Source organism: Mixophyes fleayi, chromosome 4, assembly GCF_038048845.1.
Source record: "Mixophyes fleayi isolate aMixFle1 chromosome 4, aMixFle1.hap1, whole genome shotgun sequence".
Lineage (NCBI taxonomy): Eukaryota > Metazoa > Chordata > Amphibia > Anura > Limnodynastidae > Mixophyes > Mixophyes fleayi.
This window is the reverse complement of record NC_134405.1, coordinates 43,314,477-43,338,347: the sequence shown is the minus strand read 5'-3', so window position 1 is coordinate 43,338,347 and position 23,871 is coordinate 43,314,477. Positions and strand designations below refer to the sequence as shown.

Below are 23,871 nucleotides of genomic sequence, written 5' to 3'. Positions count from 1 at the left end.
TTCACAAACACTTGGAGAGCCACAGGTTGGCCAGGCCCTGATCTAAGGGGTAAGCAGTTGTTAGGCACCGATTGCCGTGTGTCACACCTGGGCCAGGCCTTAGGCGGCTGTGTACGCTGTCACTGGACGGCTGAGATCCAGTAAAATCTAGCCTGGGTCTGAAGTGATTTAAGAACCACTGGATATAACAAAATGTCTGCTGAGCCCAATTTTAGGGTTTAATCGTGCGCTAGTATGCAGAATGGGTTCAGATTTAAATCCATGCTCAAGAAGCAGCCTAAAATGTTGCCATACAAGATGTCCTGCCCACTAGATGTCCAGTTTTACGAACTGTATACCACTGCACAGCGTGAAAGAAGACCTTACTTATATATGATCAGTTCCTCTGTTCTGGAAGTTCAGTGTGGTTATTGGACATGATTGTCCTATATTGTATTCCATAAGGTGTGTTAATAAAGGAAGTACAATAACAGGTAAGATCTGGCATATCTTTCACATTCAAGCCCCAGGCAGGTGTGTTGTTCAGGACTGAATGTTCATTTGAAAGACATTCTGTGGCTTATGTAGAGTTTGATGTATGTCCATCATTCGGGTAGTAAAATTAATTGTTTTTTTACTGCTCAGGCGCAGTAAAACAATGTAGGATGCAGAGTTTCAAATAATTTGCATTTGTGACCCCCAACACCTGGAGAGGTGGAATGGGGAGGGGGCAAGCTAAGGTACAATAAGAGCATGCTGGTATTTCGGCCTATACTCAGTAGTCAGTAGGCCACACCTCCAGATACACCTGTTTTCGGGCTTGAACCCTGGTGCAAAGATCCGTGATGACGTTCTCCAACCCTGATGTTTGCAGTGTTAAAGTAAAGAGAGAAAAAAAACTCAACATAGCCAAGTAAGAGTGCAATTCTGCACCCTAAAACATTTTGCCTTGCTATATTGATTATAAATATTACAATTTTCTTTTTATTTATTTAAAAAGTTGGGAATATTGTCCTCTGTTGTCATGGCTTTACAATAGGTACATTGACTAATATCACTTACAGCTAAACATGTCCAGAGTTTTCTAAATGGGCAATCCATCTATTGTTACCGTCATGGGAAGAGTATTTATAGTGGTGCTGGTAGAGTTGTTATTGAAAGAGATGACACAATATAATATACCTCAATAGCTTTGAGCAACTTTTAAAAAAACAAACAAAAATTCACCCATCCTCACCTGAGACAAAGTAAGTCTAATGTGAATAATTAATAATAGTGTTATTAAATTTAATCGCTTTGTGTAGCTGACATCATTTTGTAATTTCATGCTAGGGCAGTTTTTTGTATCCCTGCTTCTGATTGGCCAGATAGCTCAACATGTTGTCATCACCATTCAGGACATAACTGGAGGCACCAATGAGTTATGAATTATGGCAGCAATCATATTTTATAAAGGGGTAAAATGAATTTGTATTTAACTTATGGGGCAATATTATCGTATTATTATATTATGGGGGCAATATATAATATTTCCCCCATTAGCAAACAAATAGTATTGCCCCTTGATATAATTATACATTCATATTGCCCCATAATATAATTAAACACATACTTGTCATCTTTGGCCAATCATTTTACGGGAGATCCGGGGGGGGGGCAGGTGTGTGTGGGGAGAGGGGCTTGAATAATTGCGTAAATGGCCCCACTCTCTAAACTGTCATTGCCATTTTTGACCTATACCAACAGAGGACGGGGGCCATGATAATGCGTGAATTACATCATTAAGCCCTGCCCCCTCCGTTTAATTTAGCGGTCGGCCCGGGATCCGGTAGGACTCCCAGAAATTCGGGAGTCTCCCGGTCAATCCGGGAGAGTAGGCAACTATGATAAAACAGTAAATATGCCTTCATAAGTCAATAAGAAATAAGTGCATGGCCCTACTTCTTGTGTCAGCACTGCATGTTGTATGTGTGGGCACCAGAGCCAGATTAACAATAGGACTAAAGGGGCTACAGCCCAGGGGCCTCAGGCAGCTGGGGGCCTGCCCCCGGCAGTCACCTGTTCAAGGAGAATGACAGGCAGCTAACAGCAAATGTTATGCTCTTACCTGCCTGCTGTCACTGTAATACTTTAGCACTACAGGGAGTGGAACAAAAGGTAAGCTCATGGGGGGGCCCTTACAGTACCCTTAGCCCGGGGGCCTCCCTTCCCTTAATCCGGCCCTGGTGGGCACTAATGCCTAATTTGTTAATGGGCCAAAATAGCCATTTAAAGTGCGGTAGCTGCATTTATCTAGCAGTATTGTTATGTCAGCAATGGGTTTGATGCATTTTAAAGTGACCGGGTATGGATTCCCTTAAACACTTGTAGATACAATGCATTGGAAAAACATTTAAAAATAAAAAAGCTCAACAAGAGTGTGGATCCAAAATGCAGACAGTTTAACAAGGGCTACTGAGAAATAGGGGCAGATTTGAAAACAACCCTCAAGGAGAAGCAGACAGTGCGATTATTTTTGCCCTGCTACAAGCTGATTTTCTGAGTGCTTTAAGATCAAAAGGAGAATGCAGCACAGCAATAATTGGCTTAAAGTTGTAAAAACGTTTATTTGCAATGTCTGTGATGTGGCCGGCACATGCACACCCTCTAGTGGTAATATAGAGAACTGTCAGAAGAGGCGTTCATCACTTTTGAAGCAGAAAACATGCTGATTTAGCGTTAGGCGCAAATTTTGCTTTGGTGTGGGATTTGTAGACGAGGAAAGCATGTTGCACTGCAAGGGGTACGAATGCAAATCTCATTACATGCTCTCACTTCCAGGACTTTTTTCGGACTGCACCCACTTTATGAATTCCCTCCCTTGCCCAGTAAGACTTTCCTCTGGTCTTCAAGCGTTCTCTAAAAACTCACCTCTTCAGGAAAGCTTATAATATTCCTCAACATAAATGTTGATGATGATGCACACACATACTGCCCAGCTCTATTTGTACATTGTATTTTATAATAGGGCTAGTCCACCCCCAATCACAACTCCAAATTAGGGTGCATTTTACAATCCCTGGCAGCACAAGGTGGTTTTTACCCACAATATCGGATCAATAGGGCTATTTACCATTTCCTGGTCCATCAAAGGGTCACCTACCTTGGGGGAGAGGTTTTAGTTTTGGTTTTAACTGTCAGTGTGACTCCTTTTTTTTATCAATGGCAGCACAGTGGCCAAGTGGTTAGCACTTCTGCCTCACAGCACTGAGGTCATGAGTTTGATTCATGACCATGGCCTTATCTGTGAGGAGTTTGTATGTTCTCCCCATGTTTGCGTGGGTTTCCTCCGGGTGCTTCGGTTTCCTCCCACACTACAAAACTATACTGGTAGGTTAATTAATTGGCTGCTATCTAAATTGACCCTAATCTCTGTCTCTCTCTCTCTCTTTGTCTGTCTTTGTGTGTGTGTGTGTGTGTGTGTGTGTGTGTATATTAGGGAATTTAGACTAAGCTCCAATGGGGCAGGGACTGATGTGAATGAGTTCTCTGTACAGTGCTGTGAAATTAGTGGCACTATATAAATAACTGATGATGATGAATGGCTAAATAAATGTACAAAATTCCTTTTTATTTTAATTCTGAATCTATGGGCACAGCATTGTGTCTCTTTCAGGTAGATGTCGTCCTCATTATGCATTTGTGCGTCTAGGGGTATATTTACTAAACTGCGAGTTTGAAAAAGTGGATACGTTGCCTATCTCAACCAATCAGATTCTAGCTGTCATTTTGTAGAATGTACTAAATAAATGATAGCTAGAATCTGATTGGTTGCTATAGGCAACGTCTCCACTTTTTCAAACCCGCAGGTTAGTAAATATACCCCCTAGACGTGTTGTCAAGACCCCTTCCCTGTTAGCTTCCCTATGTTTGGTGGAATTAACCCTTAAAGAGCTAATACATTTGTCCATCTTTAGTGGACATGTGACGTCGAGGGTCACAGTGCTGATTGATACCTACAGAGTACTGCAAGTGGTGAATATCATATATACACCTTCAAAGAATGTTTGTTGAACCTGGCCACACATGTGATTGGCTGACGGTAGTGGATGAGATCTGGTCAAGTGGGTCTATCAGTACCAGAACATGTTACTGCAGTCAGAAGATGACCACACTCAGGCCGGTAGACGTCATCCTTGACCGTACTTTTCAGGCATTGATGTGATCGATTTCAATAGGATCATTCTTGGATATCATAATCACTTTGATGTTATACAGGTGCCCAGTATCTCCTGTGACAACACAGCATGTGTGGGTAGAATTATTTGTAAATGTATTGACTCCAAACCTACCATGTATTTCATGCAGTACAGACATAGAGTCCCAGTACCGTGAATTTAACGCCTCTATTATAGTGTTGCACAAAGCTACACTGTACGGCTGTCACAGGGATAAATACGTAACTCATATTCACTGTTTTATAGAATGTAAGGAAAAAACAAGGATTTATTAACACACATACAAGTTACCAGATAAGGAAAATGAATTGATAGTTGAACTGACCACTTTAATGCGTCAAGCAGAGAAATGGTTAAACTGGACATGTAGGTATTTATATATTTACAAAAAAAAATACATATGCATGAATTTACAGCACTTTTAGTTAGTTACATAAAATATTTTTTAACATTAATACATTGCCCTCATTTTCAGTTTGCCTCTTTTCTAGCAGTTAGTTAAATGTAGGACATAAATATTGACACACACACACACACACACACTCACTAACTCCTAGGGGTAAATGTATCAAGCGGCAGGTTTGAAAAGGGGAGATGTTGCCTATAGCAACCAATCAGATTGTAGTTATTTATTTAGTACATTCTACAAAATGACAGCTAGAATCTGGTTGGTTGCTATAGGCAACATCTCCACTTTTCAAACCAGCCGGAAACGCTAAGCTTTATACATTTACCCCCTAGAGTAAGGTAAATCTGCAACTGCATGTAGGTTACTAATTCAATTTTTGTTGGGCTGGTACTTTTAAATACTGGTCTAGATAGAACATCGACATTATCTTTACAAAATATCTTTACAAATATAGTTCTGAATTTTTAATTAATTTTTGCACTAGTGTTCCACATACTGTAATTTTTGCCAATACTTATTTCTGCCCTCTCGTTATCAGTGTGTGGGTAGGCTCATCAGAGTGTGAACCTACTGACCCAAAGACCCCTGGCTGATGGGAAGATTAACACAGAAAAGGCAGACAAGATCCGCCTTCTTCAACCACATCCGCCGCACAAACTGGTTAATATTTGGCTGAATCCTTGGCCACCTCGCTGTGATTATCATCTAGTGATGTGCTATAGTCACTAAATACATGTTTTTTGTTTTAAGAGCTATTGCATTGATGTCCAATGCAGTTTGAATTCATCCATCATTAATTTTATACATTTTTTTAATTACACATATATACAAATTATATACAGTTTAAGCACCGATCCTATTGTGCGAGCTGCAATTATTTGAATTTATTTATACACTTAAACATTGTGAAACCGAACCTGTAAAACATTGTGACACAGACTGACGCGTATTGTGTATTCATGTATCGTAAAATGTGATGATGTTTAACTCTGTCCCCATTTGCTGTTTGGACTAGAAAACCTGAGCGTTGATTTCATCGTTCATTTACCCAAATTTGTAGACTGTGTGGGGCACCCATCACCATTCCAAGCCGGGAATAATAAAAATCTAATAAGGCACCATGTTGACCTAAACAGCCTGCTCTGTCCATTTAATCACCCATGTACATGGATCAGTTGGCCATAGGTTCGAAGAGTAGACCTGATTCCCACACGTTCGGACATCTCCACATCTGTGGCCAATTTAAGGACAATTTGGCGAGACCTCCTATAATTCAGCACTCATTATCCAAACCTGTAGCATCTTTTTCTTAGCTTCAATAAAATATATAGCTTGGTTTTATCAACATTCATATAAACATATGTGTCTCACATGTCTAAGTTTGTACTAGTGATGAAAATGTGCTAATCTTGTTATTTCTTAAAAATAATTTCTAGGTATTAAATTGTAGGGCTTAAAAGGTAAGCTCTCACAAGCCGGGACCTCCATACCCTTTGTTTTAATGTCTGTATTTATTTTGTCTTTACGTATGCTCTCTTTTCCCCACTGTCCGCCACTGTGGAACATTGTCACGCACTGCAATTCAATACCAAAAATATAATTTCCACATAGTTCCCTAAATAAGCTTCCGATATTGCTGTTTTGACCTCCGCCCAAATTTAAGATTAAGTAATGAAATCTTGGGCGGTAGCACATTTCCTTTTTATGTGTGAAAACACAAAAATGTGTTTGACGGCTCTTGACTGATGAACCCATGAGTCCACAATAACAACGGTCAGTACTTTTTGGCCACCAGCGACTTCACTGGTGTTGGCGTTCCATTTCCTGAGGACGCTGTGGTTTCCATACCCTCGTGCTTGTGCGATGACTTTTCAGATCTGCTGGTGCTTCTTTCGATGACGGGGAAAAATCCAAATCGCCCCTTGGTCTCTCCATCTTCATTGACAATACAAAAGAAGCAGACAAGCTTCAGGATGGCTCTTCTGATGTCCCTACTGGTTAATGTATATATGATTGGGTTTAGGAGAGAGTTTATCATAGCCAGGCCAAGGAAATAATCGGCCTTTAGAAGAACAGGGCAAGCGTTGACCTCACAAGAGACGTCAAGTAAGAGGAGCACAAAGAGAGGCAGCCAGCAACCAATGAAGGCTCCCACCACAATAGTTACAGTTTTCAACAGTGCCATGTACTTTTGAGACTTCCTCAGTGCTCCCTTACGAAGAGTGCCGAGTCTCTGACTATTGGTCTTGACAATCCTATATATGCGCAGATAGAGGACCACAATGGAGATAAGGATGGCCAGAAATATGGTGATGCAAAACAATATGTAATTTTTGGAGTACAAGGGCAGGATGGTGGAGCAGAATGGGAGGTTTCGGATGCAATTCCATCCAAGTATCGGTAGGACACCCAATAGGATCGACACCAGCCAACTCGCACCGATGAGCAAGGCCATTCTGCCCTTTTTGTCCCCGCTATAGAGCTTCATGCGGACCATGGTGATGTGACGCTCTATAGCTATTGCAAGAAGACTGAATATGGATGCAGTTAATGTGACAAAGACACCTCCTTCCCTAACGAACCACATGGCAGGGGTGAGACGGAGAGTGTTGGCCCCCGACAACACAATGTTGACCATGTATGCTATGCCAGCCAGGAGGTCGCACAACGTCAGGTTGCCAAGCAGGTAGAACATAGGTGAATGGAATTTCTTGTTGCGCCATAAAGCCAGAAGCACAATAAGGTTCTCCAGAACAATGAGGACACATACCACCAAAAAGACCAAGGCCTCAGCTTTTAGTCCACCCTTGTATCTACTCGTGCTGAGTTTCCCAGTGTAGTTGTAATGTAATGCAATGATACTATTGTCTTGGTATTCCCTGTAAAATCGAGTAAGGTGCTGTTGATGTGTTACTCCATCCATGTTACACGGCTCCCCTTCTCCAAGCTCTTGGAACTTCAGAACCTGGGCCGGACCTCAAGTATGGACAAGGTCATATCCAGGCACAGATAGATTTATGGCCAGTTGATCAGGATTCCAAATAGTGATAAAACACAGATTATATGTTTTCTCCCAAAACTACGGCCACCCACGTACTGATGAATGGTACAAAGCTTATTTCTGTGGATGTAATGCTGGTTACTTTTTCTTTTGTGACCATTCAGCTAACGACAGTTAAGTTTCTTTGTAATGTTGGCGCAAGGACTACATTAAAACTTTATCCAGCATGACCTATCCATTGTACGATGCTGCACTTCCATCCTTTCACAAGAAGGTGTCAGTGTTTCCTCATCTATCCTGTGCACGATCCACTCATAGCACTTTGTAACCTGCAGGATTAAATAAAAAAACAAAACATTGTTTTAAATATAAAAATGTATTTTAAAATGATCATAAATTGTAACATTAGCGAGGTAAACAAGTATGATTTATTTTTTCAAGTTTTCATGTAAAAATCCCCCCTGAATATTAATACCACAAAAAAAACACAGAAACGTGTTTTAAAATGAATATTACACTTGTTCAGACTCCTATGTCTTTGAAATATATATATAGTAAAATTAAATGTTGCCTGTGAGGCGGAACCATTATGCAAACAACATGTAGCATCTACAGTGACATTTTCAGGGTAGATAATATTATAAAATATATCTAAACAGCACTAAACGGATGTATTTCCCTCTGAAATGCAGACACAGCTGCCAAGTAATATTATTTTATTTTATTTGCGAAAAGGAAAAAAACATCTTTAAAAGTTTAATATTATTCTCTTAAAGGATTAATTATAGCAGAGGTGCTCAAACTCAGTCCTCAAGAGCTACCAACAATTCGGGTTTTCAGGATTTCTTTAATCATGCACAGGTGAGTTAATCTAATTTTCTGGGTCAGTTATTATCCCACCTGTTTCTACAGACAGAAATCCTGAAAACATGACCTGTTGGTAGCTCTTGATGACTGGGTTTGAGCACCTCTGCATTGAAGGAGAACTATCAAAAGATACGAGAACACTAATAACAGCTTAATTCTGGCAAAATAATATATATTTTCAAAGTGGTCAAGAAGATATTAATCCGAGTCTGCAATAAGCTATTTAGAATTCTCACTGCAGTAAACTGGCTGTAGAGCAGCGTTTCTTAACTCCAGTTCTCACGGACCACCAACAGTTCATGTTTTCAGGATTTCTTTAGTCATGCTCAGGTGACTTAGTCTACTTGGCTTGGTCAATAATGATCCTACCTGTTACACAGACAGAAATCCTGAAAACATGATCTGTTAGGGGTGTGTGGGGACTGAAATTAAGAAATGCTGCTGTAGAGGTTTGTTTTCATCATCATTATTTATTTATATAGCGCCACTAATTCCGCAGCGCTGTACAGAGAACTTATTCACATCAGTCCCTGTCCCATTGGAGCTTACAGTATAAATTTCCTAACATACACAGACAGATAGAGGGATTAGGGTCAATTTGATAGCTGCCAAATAACCTACTAGTATGTTTTTGGAGTGTGGGAGGAAACCAGAGCACCCGGAGGAAACCCATGCAAACACGGGGAGAACATACAAACTCCACACAGATAAGGCCATGGTCAAGAATTGAACTCATGACCCCAGTGCTGTGAGACAGAAGTGCTAACCACTTAGCCACCATGCTGCCCACTTGGATTAGAGAGATCAAAGCTAATTGCTGACTAGTTGTTATACGGTAATATATGTTTACATTGTAGCACCTTGTAAGTAAATAATACTCTGATTTTTCAAAAGTCCAATGTTTAATTTTTTTTTTATATTTTAATTGTTAAGAATACTGGTGAATGGATGAAGAATCAATTTAATCTCAAATTTGGTGATGTTGAAATATATTGTCTTCAAACAGGATTTAAGGCAGACAGAAGGTATAATGTTTGTTTGAAGGAAATTCCACTGGTCAAATATCTTCGTTCTCCCACCATATAACGTACTGCTTCACTTATATAACTACAATATAAACAAATTTAAATCTTTTGGGTTTTTTTAAGAGAAAACGTATGCCTTCACAAATCCTAATAGCTACTTTGTTACTTATTTATGTTGTCGAGTTTGTATATAAGCAAGTCTTAGACTAAAAGGAAAAAACAAACTTAAATAAATTTGCCCCTTTATTAGTCGGCGATTCCTTCTTGGGCCAAAAACTATGTGTAAAAGGAACATTAAATCCAAAATAGCGTAGTGAAAAAAGTAATATCACTTATGTATTATCCCATATACAGCATTATTATAGGTTTATAATAAGCATTCATGTACTACCCCGTCACTGATGAACTAGTCCCGGTACACCCCATCACTGATGTACCAGTCCCGGTATACGCCACCATTGATGTACCAGTCCCGTTACACCCCGTCACTGATGTACATGTCCCGGTACACCCCGTCACTGATGAACCAGTCCCGGTACACCCCGTCACTGATGTACCAGTCCCGATACACCCCGTCACTGATGAACTAGTCCCGGTACACCCCATCACTGATGTACCAGTCCCGGTACACCCCGTCACTGATGAACCAGTCCCGATACACCCCGTCACTGATGTACCAGTCCCGCTACACCCCGTCACTGATGTACCTGTCCCGGTACACCCCGTCACTGATGTACCAGTCCCGGTACACCCCGTCACTGATGTACCAGTCCCGGCACACCCCGTCACTGATGTACCAGTCCCGGTACACCCCATCACTGATGTGCCAGTCCCGGTATACACCATCACTGCGATAACAATCCACTGCCATTTGTAATCACTTCTTCTAATGATAAGTTTTTTTCACTGTGTTTATAGGTACAATACGAGTAGAGGGGGAATCAGTTTGGGTTTTGGGATTCTACCTCTTGTAATATAGAGAGGTTACAGATTTGATACCATTAGAGATTAATCTGTCTGTCAGTCTGCAGAGGTGTGATGATACAAGGAGGCAGAAGTATAACAAACAGATAATGAATCTTTTTTTTTTCTTAGAAAGGGTAGTTCCGTTCTGCAGAGCTTACACTCTATATACTACCAAACAGTGAGACACCTTCCAAAGAGGGCAGCTCCGCATAAATTAAGAATGCCAGGGTATCTAATCACAACAATCGAATTTTGAAACAAACGGAATCTTCAAATATATTGAATAGCACAATTCATTTGCACAGTAAACAGCCGAGAATCAGGTATGGAGGGTGGGGGGCAGACATGTTCAGATACAGAGGAGACACATGGGAAACACAAAGTCTACCTGCTGACACATAATAATCCGTACTGGTTTGTGGACACGTCCTGTCATGTTGCCTTTATAATATCTCTGTCTCATCAGAGAAATAATATGTTTCCTTTAACCCATTCATACACACACACACATATAGAATACATGCCCCATGGACATTTTTGGCTTTCGGATTTTTTTTTTTATCCCCTGAGAAATTGGGGGTCATATTCTAACATAGTATAACACACACACTCTGCTCACTACACCACAGACTCTCGTATAAGTCATGGGTTTAACTTTACGGTAATGGTAACCAACACAGTGCTTCAATTGTGTTAACCACAAATGTCACAGATAATTATACAAAGTTGCATTAGGACCTGAAGTGACATAGTTACCAACAGGGACACACAGCTTCTGAGTCGATGCACAAAGGCACGTTATGTTTCTGCAGACCTTGGGGTCATACAAACTCCATCGTAACAAGTTTATTGAATTCTATTATAATAGATTTATTTGTATTTGAATAATTTTTGTACATTTGGTTAATTTTTAAAAATAAGGCCATTTCCAGGGAGAAAAATGTTCCAGTGACAAATCAATAAAATCTCGGATTATCCATGGATGGTAGGTAGATTTGGCAGGTATGTATGATTACAGCATATAAGAATGATCTGGTTAGAGAGCTAAACAATGTTACAACACATAATAGTGATATAGTTAGGGTGCTATATATTGTTACAGCATATAGAAATGATATGGTTAGGGAGCTATGCATTATTACTAGAGATGATCAGGCTCGGTTTTCTGAAAACCGAGCCCATCCGAACTTGGGGGATCCGAGTAGGATCGCGAGCCGCTTCGTCACTTTTGCGAGTCCTTGGATCTGAATCGAGGCAAAACATTATTGTTGCGTTGTTGGATCTGGATTTTTGGATTCCATAAGTACCTACATCCCCAGGAGATCCAGCACCATTGCTCACACAGAAACAGGGGTGGCAGTGTTCTTGTCACTTTCCATTCTCCAGTGACATTGCTCAGTTCCATTGCTCATACAGAAACAGGAGGGGTAGCAGTGTTCTTGTCACTCTCCAGTCTCCAGTGACATTGCTCAGTGCCATTGCTCATACAGAAACAGGAGGGGTAGCAGTGTTCTTGTCACTCTCCAGTCTCCAGTGCCATTGCTCAGTGCCATTGCTCATACAGAAACAGGAGGGGTAGCAGTGTTCTTGTCACTCTCCATTCTCCAGTGACATTGCTCAGTGCCATTGTTCATACAGAAACAGGAGGGGTAGCAGTGTTCTTGTCACTCTCCATTCTCCAGTGACATTGCTCAGTGCCATTGCTCACACAGAAACAGGAGGGGTAGCAGTGTTTTTGTCACTTGACAAAAATTTACTGCAATTATTGGAAATTAATGTTATTGAGGTTAATAATAATGTAGGGATAAATAAAGAGCCAAATTATGTGATTTTAGCACACACAAAAAAAAAATGGGATTTTAGAAAAAAAAATCGGGATCCAAAAACCAAAACACACAAGGGCGATTATAAAAAGATCAAACTAGTCTCGGTTCGTGAGACTACTCGGATCCCCTAAGTTCGGGTGGGCTCAGTTTACAGAAAACCGAGCCTGAGCATCTCTAATTATTACAGCATATAGCAGTGATATGGTTAGGGTGCTATGTATTGTTACAGCATATAGCAGTGATATGGTTAGGGTGCTATGTATTGTTACAGCATATAGCAGTGATATGGTTAGGGTGCTATGTATTGTTACAGCAGATAGCAGTGATATGGTTAGGGTGCTATGTATTGTTACATCATATAGCAGTGATATGGTTAGGGGGCGATGTATTGTTACAGCATATAGCAGTGATATGGTTAGGGTGCTATGTATTGTTACAGCATATAGCAGTGATATGGTTAGGGTGCTATGTATTGTTATAGCATATAGCAGTGATATGGTTAGGGTGCTATGTATTGTTACAGCATATAGCAGTGATATGGTTAGGGTGCTATGTATTGTTACAACATATAGCAGTGATATGGTTAGGGTGCTATGTATTGTTACAGCATATAGCAGTGATATGGTTAGGGTGCTATGTATTGTTACAGCAGATAGTAGTGATATGGTTAGGGGCGATGTATTGTTACAGCATATAGCAGTGATATGGTTAGGGGGCGATGTATTGTTACAGCATATAGCATTGATTTGGTTAGGGGGCGATGTATTGTTACAGCATATAGCAGTGATATGGTTAGGGGGCGATGTATTGTTACAGCATATAGCATTGATTTGGTTAGGGGGCGATGTATTGTTACAGCATATAGCAGTGATATGGTTAGGGTGTTATGTATTGTTACAGCATATAGCAGTGATATGGTTAGGGGGCGATGTATTGTTACAGCATATAGCAGTGATATGGTTAGGGTGTTATGTATTGTTACAGCATATAGCAGTGATATGGTTAGGGTGTTATGTATTGTTACAGCATATAGCAGTGATATGGTTAGGGTGCTATGTATTGTTACAGCATATAGCAGTGATATGGTTAGGGGGCGATGTATTGTTACAACATATAGCAGTGATATGGTTAGGGGGCGATGTATTGTTACAGCATATAGCAGTGATATGGTTAGGGGGCGATGTATTGTTACAACATATAGCAGTGATATGGTTAGGGGGCGATGTATTGTTACAGCATATAGCAATGATATGGTTAGGGGGCTATGTATTGTTACAGCATATAGCAGTGATATGGTTAGGGGGCGATGTATTGTTACAGCATATAGCAGTGATATGGTTAGGGTGTTATGTATTGTTACAGCATATAGCAGTGATATGGTTAGGGGGCGATGTATTGTTACAGCATATAGCAGTGATATGGTTAGGGGGCTATGTATTGTTACAGCAGATAGTAGTGATATGGTTAGGGTGCTATGGTGGGACAGCAAAATTAAGGGTGTTAAGTTAACAAAATACAGTTTCTGCAAAATAATAAATTGGTGATATTTAACTTGTTGGTATAAAGACACATAACACATTTGTGGCACTGTATCCCTGCTTCAGCCAGTGTATGTGTGTGAGGCTGCAGGGAGAACAGGCAGAGGCCAGTGTGAAGAAGATACGATCCTTAAGAGACGGTCCGACGACTTTCGCATCAAACATGATGAGCAAATGAGTGATGCGTGTACAATGGTGGGAAGGATAGGCGAGGGAACCTTAGTCCCTCTACTTTATATGGGGCTTAGTGCAGTCACAGGTATTGATAGAAGGGTTCCACTACCATAGCCTGTGCCATTGTGAAATAAAAGTGTATGCTACCTTCAGGTAGTAACTGTACTCTTGTGGAAGTTAATCTGGTTACCAAATTCTTTTACTGGGACCCTTCTGAATAGACCGTCCTTGTATTACCAGTCGGTGCTCCAGGCACCTTATGCACTGTACAGTGACAAAAATCTGCAGACTGATAAAAACAATAAAAAAAACCACTTTCAATACAAAATAATTCAATAATAATAACACTGGCCTCCTGCCACAAAGAGACTGTGATTGGAAACATACAGGAATGGATGAAGGGGAGATCATTCATTCAGTAACATGGAGAACATTGTCTGGAAATATTTGCCCTAAAATATCTCATTTCAGTTTCAGATTTCACCAAAGATTTTTACACATATTTCTACCTAGTATACATAGGACCATATAAACGCTGAGGTACATATATATTCTTCTAAACCATAGACCCTAAAATAGTCTCAATTAAGTAAAATGCCTGCAAAGGTCTTAGCCAAACCATTCACTCAAAGATTATTATTTATTGTCACACAGGATACTACAGCCAACATACTTTTTAACTATTATTATTATTATTTGAGTATTGAGCTTTTAGAGGGATCGAAGACCCACATCTACATTACAACCAACCTATCGTCCAACCACACCTTTATTGTGGTGTGGTTGGATGATAGGATGTACGTGGTCGAAGAGGCCACGGATTGAATACAAGCGTCAACTATCCCTTAACATACGTCTGTCTGCTCTCCAGTCCCCCGGCTGCATTGCAATAAATATAATATGATTAAAAAAAAAAAAAGTCAGCCTTATTGCCAGAGATTGAGAAATAGGATGCACTAATAACAAACAACAATAGCTTATACTTATAGCTACACAACAAATGTCTATGCAAAATTACGGGAATTTTCTGCTTTTATATCCGTGCATGTTATTTTTAGCTTTCTTATGTAACACAGCTTGTGTCTTAAGCCTACCATCTCTTCAGGGACTAAGGGTCACATATTTTGCCCCTGATCTTTGACATGTTGCCCACTATGGAGTTAAAGCATGCATGATGACTGTGTTTGAGAATGGGAAGGATTGATTTGAAAGGCTATGGCAGAATTGTCAACAGTCCCTAATATCCCTAAGATTTATGCAGTTCCCATCTACCCAATGACTTTCACAGCAGTGGATGGGTTGTTTTTTTGGGGTGACCCAGAAAGGAATAACCCGATGAATAATGGTGTTCCTCCTTGATAAGCTGTAGTCTCCTGTATATTGGCTAGCTCCAGTGGCACTCACTATGGGGCATATTTAACAACTACCGATGGCAAAGTATCATGCACTTACCGTTAAAAACACGTCCCTCTGTGTATCCCGCATACTTAAGAAAGGTGCATCGCAGCAGATATCGTGGATATCTGCTGCTTTGCATTCCTTTTCTTTTTTGGGAGCAGTCACCATTCTACAGTATGGTGACTGCTCCCAACAGCAATCTAACAAGTTATGAAAAAAGGTTTTTTTCGGTAACTTGTCATGATAATGTATTATCGTAATTGAAATATTTCAGTACTGTCAGCGCTGCTCAGAAGAACAGAGCTGGACAGCACATGTGTGGAGGGATCACATGATCCCTCCCTGTCACTCACCGCTCGCTCTCTGCAGTTGCAGAGACAGAGCGGGGATGTCTGTGCGCATGTCTTCGAACTGCACATGCGCAATTCCAGTGTGAAGAAAAATGAAGAGGACAAGGAGGAGATCCGGAGACAGCGCATTCCGAAGAGGGGGGTAAGTAGGTTTTTTTTTATCACAGAAACTGCAGTTTATCGGAACTGCTGTTTCTGTGTTGCACAGGCTACAGAAATGTCACTTTATCAGGTAAGTCTGTTCCAGAGACATTTATACAGAAGAGCCCGGCAATCACTAAACATTTGTGGACACCATCGCAAAAGTTGATAAGGGCTCCCATGGTGAAAAACTCACATACGCCTGTGAGCCCCAAAACTGTGCACCTGCACCCATGGAAGGTACATCCTTGCCTGGAATAGAGATAATATATTGTGTATGTGAAAGCACCCTAGACACAGCGGTGCTGGTGTAAAAGAAAGTCAGACTCTGCACATCTCTCATCACTTCCCCTTTTCAGTCCTTCAGCTTTGTAAACAATAAACTACAGGAAAAGGAAATTCAAAGCATGACCCTTTAGATCCCCATTGTAGATCCCCTGTTAATAGAATGTGATCATTGTGTATATATATATATATATATATATATATATATATATATATATATATATATATATATATAATTTGAGATCATTATATAGTGCAATATGATCAGTATCAGGTTATAGATACTTTGTATCATTATGCATTATACAGTACAGTGTGATCATTTTCAGTGTATAGATACTTAGTATTATTATACAATACAGTGTGTTTATTAATAATGTATACTCAGCATAATTACAGTGCAGTGTGATTATTACCAGTCTACAGTATAATTATAAGTTGTGATGGAATTATTATCAGTGTGCGCTACAAATAATGTTTGTTAGAGCCTGAGATATGAATAATCTTAACATGCTGATGATCTTTTATTTGTTATTACGCAGAACGGTTTCATCACTAAAGTTGGCGCACATGAACCCATGCCCAGCGCTAGTGCCCAATGACAAGATCAGTGTACAAATAAGCCGCACACATTGGTGGCCGGATAACCTCCAATACCCCAGTGTGTGTAGCCACCATTACAGCCTGAATCACCATGAAATGATCCTAATTAGTTCCAGTGCTTTAGAAAAATGACCATATGATATTGCAGATAACAGGCCAATTAAACACTCAGGATAATTGTCCAGGGTGTCTGACAGTGTCATCCTATGTAGCGTGATCTCGTGTTCAGGTTATCCCAGAGCCAACTTGTTTTCTAGGAACAGAAGATTGACTGTTTCCTGAAACAAGACGGAGATCTATTATTTACCATGAAACAGGAAAGTTTATCTCCTGCTATTTATATAGTGGTCGTCTCTTCACATCCTACTGTAAATATAAAAAAACAACATATTTGTCCCCTCTAAACAAACAGTAGACGGCAGAGTGTGAGACGGGAAAGGGTCCGACAATCCCAGAATTCCCACATTTTGTGCAGTCAGCTAGTAAAACCAAGTTAGGAAACACTAGTATCCTTAAAGGGGTGTATCATTGTGTGGAACACGTTTACCCACATATTAAAATACCTGTCATCCATGTGTGACACCATTTAAAAAGAAACCTACTTGAAAGATATTTTTGTTTTACTTTACAGCCTGTAGGTGTCACTGTTTCTACTACTAGCAATGGTGAGATCTTGTCGGAGGCCAAATGCTTTTCATGAGCAGCAATTGAAACAGTGACACCAGCAGGCTGTATGCAGGTTCTGCACCTCATAAAAAAACATATCACTTAGGAGAATCAAAACACTAAATATAATAAGAAATTGCACAATATTTTGTAATGGAGTATTAAATTATGCAAAACATATTTCAATCCTATTTTGCTTATACCTCCACTTGCTGCTTTTTTAGTATAACATGGAAAAAAACCCACTATAAATACTAGGAAGGTTGGTGGAAAGGTGGCCAAACAATAAAATGAAAAAGAATGACATAAAAATAATATAATTTAAAGGAACATCTGAATGTTACCCTTTTATGTATTCTGCATCATAGACCCTCAGCCAAAAAGGTTTGTAGCATCTTACCTAAAAAATAAAATTCTATATTAATATAGGATAAATGCCCCAAGTCTTGAATTCTAACTCGGGTTTCAGATACATACAAAACAAAACTAAGAAAGTTGCTCAGGGGCGGAGAGATATATTATAATCTCTTGTAAACAGCAGCCAATGACAGAGAATACAAATTGCCTATCTTGCCTGCTACTAACGGATAGACCAGTGTTGGCTAACCTGTGACACTCCAGGTGTTGTGAAACTACAAGTCCCAGCATGCTTTGCCAATATATACCAATATATATATATTGCTGGAAGGGTATGCTGGCCTGGAACTTGTAGTTTCACAACACCTGGAGTGTCACAGGTTAGCCAACACTGGGATAGACATGCACAGGATGCAAACTTGATACACAGTGCCATACATAGGTACAAACACCTGCACAGAGGTAGGTGAGGACAGAGTCCTTTACTCAGCAAATATCAGTTCTCTGTGGCTCGTGCCTCATTGATGTCACTAGCTCAAGTGGATCTATGGCTTGTATTCTCATGGATGTTGGTTCGGCTGACAAATGGACCACCTCCACTGTGTGTAGGTGATAGATGCCCTTTAGTGAACTGACCGGTCTGATAAATGCCAGTATGACAAATGCTGTTATGACCTCATTAACAGCTGTAGGTATAGAGAGATGACTGTACTGCTCTTTGTAGCACTGTACTGCAGAAAGAAATCACAGCAATTGGTTGGAAATCTGCAATGATGTCAGCTAAGTTGTTGCAGCTCCTACTTTTCAGAAACACCGTTTCTCATGGACTTAAATCTCTTTGTCTATCACCTGTGCCCCTAGCCTATCCTATCCTGTATGGCATTTATATATAGTATGTACGAGGGATTGCTTAATAGACCGTGCTGAGATTGATAGAATATGATGCAATTGTGTGGGCAGATTTTACTTGTAAGCCCCTGTGCTCACAATAACACCGCCAGTTACTGACAAACCTGCAGCACAATATGCATGTACATGCTAATTGAATATGAATTGGTGGTTGACCACATTTCTCTAACTTTAAACCATTAACCCAGTGGAAGGTCCCATTTAAATTTCAAACCCACACAATCTATTCAAACTGTTGCCTGAATCTCTATAGCCAACAACAATTAAAATGGCCAGAGGATATTTGAAATGAGTGTTGACATTGTATTATTGCAGCACAGAGCATAACATTGTATCATAGTACGGTACATAGCCTAGTACATCATTGCGTGCATATCCTGGTGGATTTCTACACACAAGTTCATATAAAATACAACTTATTATCTAAACTCGCAAGAAAATGCAATAATACCCAAGGTGGCTATTTAGTAAGCAACTAATCACCAATGGGCTTTTAAGAGGTTTTGGGCAAGGCAGATTAATAATAGTAAATGTATAATTAATTTTCTATGATTTACAATACTGTACACGATTGCACCTATATTAATATTATTATTATAATTATCCTATATTTATATAATGCCAACCTATTTCAGAGCATTGTACAAACATGTTATTAACAGCAAATAACCCCCTTTGGAGATTGAAAATGTATTGCATTTTGGAACTACATACAGCATTTAAGATCCAGTGGTGGTAACAATATTAATACTTTAATGCTTAAACATAGGTATTCACCATTCTCTGCAATAAACTCTCCGTTTGATTATGTAGAAGTGACTAGTTGGAACAGTTCAATATTGTACAGATCCCTAAACAAAGATCAGAAACAATTGTTGAACAATAAAAAAAATGCACTCAGAAGAAAAGCTATTTTAACCCTGTTTAAGTGCACACATTGTATTATTAGCCAGAAAAATCCCCACCACATCATTGTGCAAACGGAGATGTGTTTATTTGAGAAAGTCAAGAGTGGAAACATTGTCATTATTTTCAGCATGTTGTTAAATCACCTCAAATAAACACCTAAACAAATACATCTTCAAAAATATAGCAAAACATTTACCCACAAACGATAAACACTTTCTCTGCAGAAGGAATGCGTTTTCCTTGCACTAATCTCTCCATTGTGCTGAGCTAATGCCCCGCTCAACGGACCATCCATCAATTAAAATCCGTCCCGTCAAGAAGTGACAAGTGACTATTGCAAACTATGAGCAGAGCGGCGCTCAGTCTCTCCCGCAGAGCTGACACTCCAACGTACAGGAACTGTGCACAGCCCGTTTAGCGCACATCTGGATTGAATATCTCTCAGCAGAAGCATTGCACCGAGGGGAGGCTAGCAGAATAGATTTTACAGGCATACCTCTGCAACGCGCTGCAGCCATTCAGGGAAGAATAATGAAAGAAAGAAAAATTTAATACAAACAAAAAAGTTCTTCTATGCTGGAAAGAGAAGGGGTAATAAAAGAATCAGACTTACGTTGAACAGCGAAGTTTGTTCTTTCCAAAAATTCCTAAATTCTCAGAGGGAGAGTGAGAAGCTCCAACTCTCTGGTTGCTACATGCAAACGATAAGACTGGGCCCTCCTCCGCCGTGATCCCAGCTAATCGCTGCCCTGCCCATCCACTACTATACTTACATATGAATAGCCTGCCCAGCTGCCTGTCCTAGTAAATCAAATTATCCTTCCTCAACCCCTCTCTCTCTCTACACACAAGTCTGTATGTGCTCCATTTCCACCCTCCCCTCCCTCACACAAACTTTGGCTGATTCTTCGCTCTTTGCTCTCTGCTGTCTCAGCCAGTCTCTTGTGTACCTTCCTGTCATATTAAAAGGTATATCCGCCTAAATATACTAAATATATATTTTTAGGGGGTGTAAAAAAACAACAACATAGATACCATACAGCTATAGTCCCCCAAAAAAGAGCAGGCTGTAGATGAGAGCAGCATCCAGTCTCTCCTGAAGAGCTTACGCTCTAATATATATATAAAATATATATTATGCTGACTGCACTTTTGCATTGCTGTCGTTTTATTATTCAGGTCTTCAGCCTCAACAAAGCTCAAAGATGCTGTCAGAGAAACAAAAGTTTGGGTCATCAAGTTTTATTAAGTTTACGCTCACATTAATAAACTATTATATTTTATAGTAGTATCACAAGCATATCAGCACTGGTTATACAGGTGTAATTTACAGGCATCTTGCATAAGGGATAAGTCGCAAGCAATTGTACATTTTCATTTCCAATAGCTCAGTGTCATAGTGCAAAATCCTTTTAAATAAACATATACACACATATATAGTTGTCATTTTTAGAAGATCAGAGAAATATTGGCCGTCCCATAAGGGATTTGCAGAAGTCAAAGGTTCAAAATACAGCAAATGTATGATGTGGCAAGAGAGAATTACTGTCAGTTTCTCAAATGCTGAGATTTAGGCAATGGTGCTATTTAATTATGCAAGCATTATCATGAACTAGGAGCTGGCTGATGTGCAAACCGCTTGTAGAGATGCAACATTCATAACAGCAAACTGTATGCTGTAATAGATATGGGACAGATAGATGATATGAGATAGATATATATGAGAGATAGGGGCCTATTTTTTTTCATGCAAATCCTGAAAAAATGGCCGTTTTTTGGGGAACAAAAGCACATTTAAGTGTCATTTACATTTGTGAATGACACTTAAATGAATGAGTGCATTTCTCTTCAAACTGCAGGGCAGTCCCCATAGATGTCCACGGGGACTGCTATTTACCACAATTTAACAAATTCTGAAAATCTGAACTTGTTGACAGTAATTTACGCCAGCTCAGGCACATACTGCTTAGGTTGGCGTACATTACCGTATGTGTAATTATTCAGCTCTGCTCTATGGGGAGAGCATTGCGGTAGAGGGATCTTCGGATCCCTCACTGCATTTTATTATTATTATCTTTGACTTATAAGGCGCCACAAAGGGTCCGCAGCGCCGTACATTACATATACAGAAAACAGAGAACCAAGACACAACATGATACAAAAATATATACAAACACAGGTGACAGGGTAAAGCAAATCAGATTATATCTGGGACAGATAGTGAAAGGGATGGTAGAAATCAGCGAGAAGAAGGCCGAAGATTAATAAAACAGGGAAAACAGGGCTAGGGAAGCAGGCCAAGAGGTACAGAGGGTGAAGGAACAGTAGAAGGAGCACACAAGGAAAGAGGGCCCTGCTCCTGAGAGCTTACATCCTAAAGGGAAGGGGGAGACACAAATAGGGTGGTACTAACTGGGGGAGAGAGCCAGGACAAGGAAGTTAGGAGGAGGACTGATAGTCTTGAATAAAGAAATGAGTTTTAAGGGCACACTTGAAGCCTCCGATCACTAAAGCAAAGGTGGTCACTTTGCGATAGTGGCCATAGAATAGAGAGGAGAGGGGTCTTCTCAAGAACAGCGGTCTTTTGTGATAGCTGTTTCTGTTGATGTTTTTTGATAAATACACACAATCTTTCAATCCTTATCGCAAAGATAAGGATTGAAAGTGATTGTGTTAAAAATGCATTCATTAATAAATATCTTTATCTTTAACAAATATACCCCATAGATAGATAGATATGAGATAGATAGATGGATGGATGATATGAGATAGACAGATAGAAGATTTGAGATTGATAGATAGATAGATGGAAGATATGAAATAGATACATAGATAAATAAATAGATGATATAAGATAGATTAACAGATATGAGATAGATAGATAGATAGATAGATATGAGATAGATAAATAGATGATATAAGATAGATAGATTGACAGATATGAGACAGATATATTGATAGAAGATTTGAGATTGATAGATAGACAGATAGATGATATAAGATAGATTGACAGATATGAGATAGATAGATTGTTAGAAATGAGATAGATAGATCATCAACATCATCAACATTTATTTATATAGCGCCAGCAAATTCCATAGCACTTTATAATTGGGAACAAACAGCAATAAAAAATACTGGGTAATACATACAGAGAGGTAATGGGGCCCATTTAGCAATAATTTTTTGCTGTATATGCCCCGAAACCGTCCGTATTCGGGGAATAGCCGCAAATCTAAGTACCCTGCAAATTTATTATTGGTGCAGCGCAGCAGATATCAGATATCTGCTGCTTTGCATTTTTTTTCCAAATACATAGCAGTCCCCATAGATGTCTATGGGTACTGCTATGTACCACAGTTTAGCAAATTTCTAAAAAAACTTTTACACATGTGGTAATGTACACCAGCTCAGGCTGTTGTACATTACTGTTTCTGATTGTTTTCCGATGTTAAGCTCTGCTCCGAAGAGCAGAGCTTTACAGCGCGTGTGCAGCCCTGTCACATGACCAAGGTCCTTTGGGTCAGTGCTGTTTGGATGCCTGCGCACATGCCCGAGTTATCAATCGGCGCATGCGCACAGGATTTGACAGAAGGAACGATGAAGCCACCCAGGATCGCATTACGACGATGGAGTGGTAAGTATTTATTATTTTTTTTTCACAGGAACAGCAGGTTATCAGAACTGCTGTTCCTGTGTTGGTTTTTTTAATAAATTTGAGAAATAGTTCAATCCTTATCCATGCGATAAGGATTGAAAACGATTTTTCATTTTTTGCGAACATTGATAAATGTGCCCCAATATGAGATAGATATATGATATAATATAGACATATAGATAGATTGATAGATATGAGATAGTAGATAGATAGATAGATAGATAGATAGATAGATAGATAGATGAATGATAGATAGATGATATAATATAGATATATAGATAGATTGATAGATATGAGATAGGAGATAGATAGATAGATAGATGAATGATAGATAGATAGATGATATAATATAGATATATAGATAGATTGATAGATATGAGATAGGAGATAGATAGATAGATAGATAGATAGATAGATAGATAGATGAATGATAGATAGATGATATAATATACATATATAGATAGATTGATAGATATGAGATGATAGATAGATAGATAGATAGATAGATAGATAGATAGATAGATAGATGATATAATATAGATATATAGATAGATTGATAGATATAAGATATGAGATAGACAGATAGATAGATA

General features: G+C 39.4%; 1 protein-coding gene across 2 annotated transcripts; it reads right to left on the bottom strand.

Moving 5' to 3' along the window:
• Positions 1 to 4,504: 4,504 nt before the first annotated feature.
• On the bottom strand, positions 4,505 to 20,495 carry S1PR5 (sphingosine-1-phosphate receptor 5). Of its 2 annotated transcripts, XM_075206821.1 has the most exons (3): positions 20,234 to 20,495; positions 17,790 to 17,845; positions 4,505 to 7,935 (listed from the first exon to the last, which is right to left on the bottom strand). In XM_075206821.1, exon 3 carries the CDS (start codon positions 7,526 to 7,528, stop codon positions 6,380 to 6,382), a length of 1,149 nt encoding a protein of 382 aa, XP_075062922.1. In that variant the 5' UTR covers positions 7,529 to 7,935; positions 17,790 to 17,845; positions 20,234 to 20,495; the 3' UTR covers positions 4,505 to 6,379. The 2 variants fall into 2 exon arrangements, with proteins under 2 accessions (XP_075062922.1, XP_075062923.1); XM_075206822.1 differs by lacking the exon at positions 17,790 to 17,845.
• Between the last annotated feature and the right edge of the window lie 3,376 nt (positions 20,496 to 23,871).